The 7,564-nt window shown below is 36.4% G+C and overlaps 2 protein-coding genes across 3 annotated transcripts in view; one reads left to right on the plus strand and one right to left on the minus strand.

Annotated features, from left to right (window-relative positions):
- COCH (cochlin) overlaps positions 1 to 2,210 on the plus strand; it is a 21,607-nt gene extending 19,397 nt beyond the window's left edge. Inside the window, exon 11 of the mRNA XM_011941854.1 lies at positions 2,067 to 2,210. Within this exon, the coding sequence (XP_011797244.1) occupies positions 2,067 to 2,074 (8 nt within the window). The 3' untranslated portion in view covers positions 2,075 to 2,210. The remainder of the gene's footprint in view (positions 1 to 2,066) is intronic.
- The window catches only part of STRN3 (striatin, calmodulin binding protein 3), a 145,701-nt gene continuing 139,093 nt past the window's right edge, over positions 957 to 7,564 (minus strand). For both annotated transcript variants that reach the window (XM_011941852.1, XM_011941851.1), the window contains 2 exons: positions 2,807 to 2,893; positions 957 to 2,723 (listed from right to left, as the gene is read on the minus strand). In XM_011941852.1, the coding sequence (XP_011797242.1) occupies positions 2,554 to 2,723; positions 2,807 to 2,893 (257 nt within the window). In that variant the 3' untranslated portion in view covers positions 957 to 2,553. The remainder of the gene's footprint in view (positions 2,724 to 2,806; positions 2,894 to 7,564) is intronic.

Here is a 7,564-nt window from a genome sequence, read left to right on the forward strand (position 1 = left end):
AAAAAAAGGTGAAAAACAATTTGCTGGATGCAATGGCTCACACCTGTAATCCCAGCACTTTGGGAGGCTGAGGCAGGTGGATCACCTGAGGTCAGGACTTTGAGACCAGCCTGACCAACATGGTAAAACCCTGTCTCTACTAAAAATACAAAATTAACTAGGTGTGGTGACGCATGCCTGTAGTCCCAGCTACCTGAGAGGCTGAGGCACAAGAATCACTTGAACCTGGGAGACAGAGATTGCAGTGTGCTGAGATTGCACCATTGCACTCCAGTCTGGGCAACAAGTGTGAAACTCTACTCCATCTCAAACCAAAAAAAAAACTTGAAAAGTTTTAGTTTTTCATCAATGACTAAAATTGCCACTTAGATTTTTATGGTAGCTGACAAAATTTCTCAATGTACAATGTACTTTTTTTCCCCCAACAACAGCAGCAAGCATTCAAATTGAATTTTACACATAAGTTTTCTAGTGTTCCCTTCTAATTTCATCTGCAATTCCCTTCAAAGACAAAGGATATTACCTTATTGAAGACAAGTTTCAAAATATTAATGTTTAACATTATTTATAAGACAACTTTTAACAGGTTGGTTTTTTTTTTTTGCCAGAAATGGCAAAACTCGCAATTACTTTTGCACCAACTAAGCTAAATATTCAATGTAGTTTATTTCTTGCTGAATTTTTTTGTGGAAACAGGTATGGCAAATAGGAACAACACTGCCATTAACTGAAATTTAGATTGAAACAGGTTGTCTAAGCAAATTATTTATAACTGCATCTGTGCATTTTTGGGGGTTATTTTGAATTGCATAATTTAATGGAAGATTTTTTTTTAATCCTCAAGTGGGGTGAAATACTTAGACATTATTAATAGTGTTAGTGATCTACTCTTATTAGAATATCACTAAGTAGTACAAAGTTTGAAAGAAGAGCATAAAAATGAAGGACTCACTAAGAAATCTCCATTTCCTAGTTTAATTACGGAGAGTAAAGTATTGCACTTTATTATTCAACACAAAATGATGTAGCCAACAGTAACATACAGGTACACAATTTAATATTTATTATATGCATTTTATATACATTATTTTTCAACAGCTGTATGTTTGCTATGTGGTACAATCTTAAAAATTTGCTGATTCATAGTTTGTAAAACAAAAACCTTACAAAACTCATCAAAACTCGCAAACTGATCAGAAAAGTTTCTTGGAAGACTAGAAAAAATACTTTATTGTCTTAATCATGCATTACACAAACAAAATCTTTAGTTACACCATAAAATTAAGCACATCTAAAAAAATAAAACAGGGATAACTAGTCAAAACACAGCAGATTTCTGTATCCTGATTCAACTATTTTTGTATCCTATTTGTACTGCAAATAAAATTTTATTCCAAATATTTTTAAACAAGTTAGTTTTGTTTGGAATCATGGTAAACCAAGATACATATCTTAGGGGGAACCATCTTGGTTTGTAATTTAAACTATAAAATATTCCATTTTTAGTCTATTTTAGACTATTCAAAGATTTCCAAAATAGATATACAGGTTCCTTTAGCACATTAATAAAAGGATATAAAGACCAACAAAAAGTGAAATAAATAATAGGCCATTAGCAAGATGGATAATCCTTGATAAATAAACTTGTAAATACAGTAAGATGTACAAAATATCACATAGTGATAGGATGCCAAGATTAGTTTTTTTTTCTTTAAGAGTTCATTTGGAGTACTAAACCCCACTGTTTCATTTTAATACACTTAATAGTCCTTGGTTTATGAAGACATTTATGTGATGATGAAAGTTATTTAGCATCTTTATGGAAGGACTTAGCTGAGCTGTATTAGGCAAAAGAAGGAAAAGAAAGTGGTTACAGGGCAGCGCGTCAGTGAGATCTCTGTGTTTTAGGGTTGTATAATGCAGAAAAACTTCAATACAATCTTGAGCACTGTTGTGACAGGCTAAATATATAAAAAGACTTATAAAAACTAGAATTTTATCCAAACATTTTGTGCAACTAATGCTAAAATATTTTAAGTTAAATTTTCTTTTTCTTTTTTTTAAAGCAAAATAAGTTTAAAAGGGAATCTGTGGCATTCAAACGATAAACAGACAATCACTAAGAGATGAAAAAAAGCTACTCTTGGAGCTCACTTCCCCCAACAAGAGCACCACATTCCTAACCCTAAGGCAGCACACAGAGTCCAAAAGAAAAGAAAAGGAAAAAAAACAAAAACAAAAACAAAAACTTTTTTGAAAGATCAGACTCCACATTGGCTTAAAGACACCTAAAAACAGATATACGCTCAGTTCATATCCAGTACAGGCCACAAATACTGGAGTCCTTTTTTCTTTGTCCCACAAAATACAGTAATTACAGTTAACTTAATGAGCTTGACATTAAGGTGTGATTTCCACCAATTTGTACCTGCCCCAAATAGCTTTCACCAGGCAGATCACATGTAGTGTCATATCAGTAACCTTTTTGATGGCAGTGATGCAGACCCTCTTTCTGTCCAAGCAAATCTTGTTACGATGCAAGTTTTTGTTTATTCATACAAATACTTTGGCAAGGGCATCAGCTCCTGCACTAGCTATATATGCTTTTGACGGGTGGAAAGCAACATCATAAATTGATTCATCCAATTTCTTTCTGTGAGCTGTTATTTCTTGCACACATGTCTTGCTGTCTAAATTCCATAATCTGATGGAACAGTCATGGCCTGTAAAAGAACAAATAAAATTTGTTACTGAGTAACAATCTTTTACAAAGTTTGTGGGCAGTACAGGACTTTAAAAGACTTACTTCCAGACATCAAATAGATTCCATTAGGATCTACTGCTAGACTTGTAACAGCATCCAAGTGAGCTACCATAGAATGGATCATTTTACCTAAACAAAACATAACAGAATGGATTAAGTTTTCACAAATACTAATGAGAGAACAGAAACTACAATATAGCATCGACATAAAACAATCATTATAGCAACTTTTTTATTGTGGTAAAATATACACAACATAAAATTTACCACTGTAAACATTTGAGTACACAATCCAGTGTCTTTTAGAACATTCACAGGGTTATGCAACCATCACCATTCTCTAGAGTTCAGAACATTTTCATCACTGGAAAAGGAAACCTCATATGCAATTAAGCAGTCACTCCTCTTTGTCCCTCCAACCCCTGACCACTAATCAACTCTTTCTATAGACTGGCCTATTCTGGATGCTTCGTATAAGTGAACTCATACAATATGTGCTTTTTGTGTCTGGCTTCTTTCACTTAATATAATGTTTTAAGAGTACATCCACCACTACAGTAATGTTTTCAAGACAATTTTAATTCGAATGCAGAACGTTCTCTGATAATTACTCCTAAAAAAGACATCTGTGTAACATGTATCTGACAATATCTGATAGACACTGTAAAGCAATGACAATGGATTGCATCAAAGGCTTAAGATCATGTAAACTGGAATTAAATAAGCCAAGTGTGGTGAGGTGTGCCTGTAGTCCCAAGCTACTCAGGAGGCTGAGGCTGGGGAATCACCTCATCCTAGGAGTTCAAGGCTACAGTGCACTATGATTGTGCCTGTGAGTGGCCACTGTACTCTAGTTAGCCTGGGCAACAAAGAGAAATGCTGTCAAGAAAGGAAAGGAAAATGGGAAGGAAAGAGAAAAGAGAAGAAAGAAAAGAAGGGAAGGGAAGGAAGGAGAGCGGAGGGAGAAGGAAGGAAAAGTGTCAGTGAAAGACCTTAAGACTATTTTATATACTGGGCTAACAAAAACTAAATCACCAAAAAATATATTTCTACCTAAACATTCCATTATCAAGTTCAGTTCACTTATCCTTTGAAATAAAATCATTTTACATACTCTAAAAAAGAAAGGAGGTAAACAAATAACTCTAGATTCCCCCAGACATTAACAAAAACGCTGCTCTGGAAAATGTGACTTAATTAGTATCTTCAGTGAAGATTTGGCAAGCAAATGGAATTCAATAGAAAGTAGAATTTAAAAGACAAGTTGTGAATACAAACTTGTATTGCACAAATACTTTGGGGCAAGGGCATCCTGCAATGGCAATACATGCTTTGGATGGATAGAAAGCATTAGAAACTGATTCACTAGGCAGGCAATAAAATAGAAATACTGATACTTTTATAAGTTACTCTCCTTTCACTCAGCAATGAGTCTTTATTACTCAAATGCCTGGTATGTCCCTAATGAAAGACAGAGGCTTTTTCCAAAATTCTAGTTATAATCATTAGCCATGCCTCTGGTCCCAGTGATGATACTCTACACTAAGATATGAAAGAAGTCTAGTTTTATTATTTGTAATGGGGCTATAGCTGTTGACCTGAATACAAAACCACAACATAATAAAATGTGCAAAAATACACTCCAAAAAACCTCTAAAAAGTAATAGGCAGGGGCTCATGCCTATAATCTCAGCACTTTGGGAGGCCGAAACAGGCGGATCAACTGAGGGCAGGAGTTCAAGACCAGCCTGGCCAACATGGTGAAATTTTGCCTCTACTAAAAATACAAAAATTAGCAGGTGCAGTGGTGAGCACCTGTAATCTCAGCTACTAGCGAGGCTGAGACAGGAGAATCCCTTGAACCCGGAAGGCGGAGGCTGCAGTGAGCTGAGATTGCGCCACTGCACTCCAGCCTGAGTGACAGAGTGAGACTCTGTCTCAAAAAAGAAAAAATGTCCTGTCACTTTCCAGAACTATTAAATACTTATCAGTTGAAGACAAAATTTCTAAAAAAGTCAAAAATTTAAGACAAAATTAAAGTCTCTCATTTCAAACCACAACTATTTCTCATTAATACTAAGAGTAACAAACAAAATAGTCTTAGAAATTCTACTCTGCTAGCCCAAAGAACAGAAAAGTCTTCAACAAACTATCGTCAATTGTTTAGTTCAACACAATTCATCTTCCAGTTCTAGAATCGACTCCTCTCAAAATTCCTATAAAAGACCACAGCGTATAAAATGGTTGGCCTCCATGACAATACTTTCAAAATATTAGGGGTTAAATACCAAGTATCATTAGCTTTCCTTATGTTAAATCTGTGAAGGTAAGTTTTAGTTTTAAAATTTATTTGTATTCTTGAGACAGGGTCTTGCTCTGTCACTCAGGCCAGAGTACAGTGGCACCATCATGGCTCACTGCAACTTTACTTCTGGGCTCAAGCAACCCGCCACGTAACTGGAACTATAGGCACATGCCACCATGCCTGGCTAATTTTTAAATTTTTTGTACAGACAGAATCTCGTATTGTTGCCTAGGCTAGTCTCAAACTCTTGGTGTCAAGCGATTCTACTGCCTCAGTCTCTCGAAGTGCTGGGATTACAGGCATGAGCCATCACACCTAGCCTTGACGGTGTTTTAATTCACAGATCTAGTTCAAGCTTCTCTCTTGAGAATGATCCTCTATCTCCTAAGTTTAACATCTCTAAACCAAAAGACTTTTTTCCAATACAAGAGCTACACATTTCTTTAAGGCTGCTATAATTTTCTAAGTTTAACTCCAGCTCTCCAACCTGTGCACTAAACTAACCCTCACTCTGATTTATCTTAAGTCAATTGAGAGTTAACCCTTCTTCTCCACAGAGTCACAAAAATCACTTCAAAATGTGAGTAATCCCTTCAGATGGACCATGAATAGAGACTACAATGCTGGATCAAGTTGTATGTTGGGCTTCCACTGGTGACCACATAAATCACAAAGCTTCTGACCCCTTCCAGTAACTAGGACCTCTCCTTCACTAACATACACCTGCAGCTTCTCACATCTCACCAATTTCATTTTGGCCTCATGCTTCTGCTAATAGTCTACCAATACTAATCCTAATTTTTTCCTCCTATGACTAAAGAAATAAAGGCTGGACACATGCCACTGCACATGCCCATTCTCCCCTCCCTGGCACCTTAAGCCCTTTCACTGGCTAATATTGTGGGCCTCTATCAAATGGAGAGAAAATAAAGATGTCAAATGTGAACTACAGAAACAAACTGTGTGAGTTTAAATACTGTACAAGTCACTTAACTTCTTTAAGCCTTTCAACCTCATGTGTAAAATGGGCATAATAATAGTACTATATCTACCTTATAGAGTTATTAGAAGAACAAATGAGTTAACATATGTAAATAAAATAGAACAATGTCTCACACAGAATAGACAATATACCACTAGTCTGTAGCTGCAAGAGGACAGGACATTTTATTCTGTTCACCAAGCTTCAAGAACTGTGCCAAGAATATGGCAGATAGTCTAGACATTTTGCTAAATGAATGAGTCCACAACTGATACAAGATCTTCCTCCCACTCCTCCACATCCCTCACTCATACTATAGGTCCTTCTAGAATCACTCACTACCTAAGTCTTTCAGACACAGCATAGGAAACTTGAATTTGTACCTCTACCAAAATTTTAGAAATCATGGGCCCTGAAAATCTCTCTGAAATAAAATAGCAGAAGTTGAAAACTCTAAATCCTTTAAAGTCAAGAATCTCTCATATAGTGCAAAATGTGACTTGATTAATTTTTCTAAACCAATTTTGCCAAGCCCCTGCTGTTCAAATATTTTTAGTAGTTCCCACATATACAGCATAGACAAAAATTCAATATTCTTAACCTGGTTCTAAAAGTCCTCCTCAATAGATTCTATTTTCCTTCCTCAAACTTTGTCCTTTGGCTTTGTCTATAAGAAACTTCTGTTCCTTAGAAAGTTTCTACCACCGTGCCTCTGCTCAAAATATCCCCATACCTGTAACTTCCTACTACCACTTCCTTCACTTAAAAACAAACCAACCCAAAACACCTTTCCATTCCTAAGGCAAAGCATCTTGCGCACACCCTCCCGCACCCCCTCTTATTTCCTCTAGACAAGCCCACAGAAATCAGGAACCACATCTTATACATGATAGTATCCAGTGCAGTATAGAACACAAAATGCTGAGAAAATTTTCATTAAAATGGTTTACTGATTTAAATATTTATTGAGCCTATTCATAGCATAAAGTTCTATCATGTTTCAGACATAAACGCTCAATAAATTTACTACTCATTTTATAACATAATACTCTATTAAAAACAACTTAGCTAACCGGAAATAGCAGTTATGGGGACAATCTAGTTTACCACAATTAAATGAATTTTTAAAGAACTTCTTTGAAAACACCATATCCAGGCCGGGCACAGTGGCTCACGCCTATAATCCCAGCACTTTGGGAGGCCAATGTGGGCGGATCACCTGAGGTCAGGAGTTCGAGACTAGCCTGGCCAACATGATAAAAGCCCGTCTCTACTAAAAATATAAAAAATTAGACAGGCGTGAAATGAGATGCCTATAATTCCAGCTACTCGGGAGGTTGAGGCAGGAGAATCGCTTGAACCCTGCAGGCGGAGGTTGCAGTGAGCCATCATTGTGCCACTGCACTCCAACCTGGGCAACAAGAATGAAACTCCGTCTAAAAAAAAACCACCACATCTGAAGACAACTCATAGTTTCATATAACTCAAAAGGGTGTGTGTATATGTGTGTGTG

The sequence above is a fragment of the Colobus angolensis genome, unplaced genomic scaffold (assembly GCF_000951035.1).
Source record: "Colobus angolensis palliatus isolate OR3802 unplaced genomic scaffold, Cang.pa_1.0 Scaffold202, whole genome shotgun sequence".
NCBI classification, from domain to species: Eukaryota; Metazoa; Chordata; class Mammalia; order Primates; family Cercopithecidae; genus Colobus; species Colobus angolensis.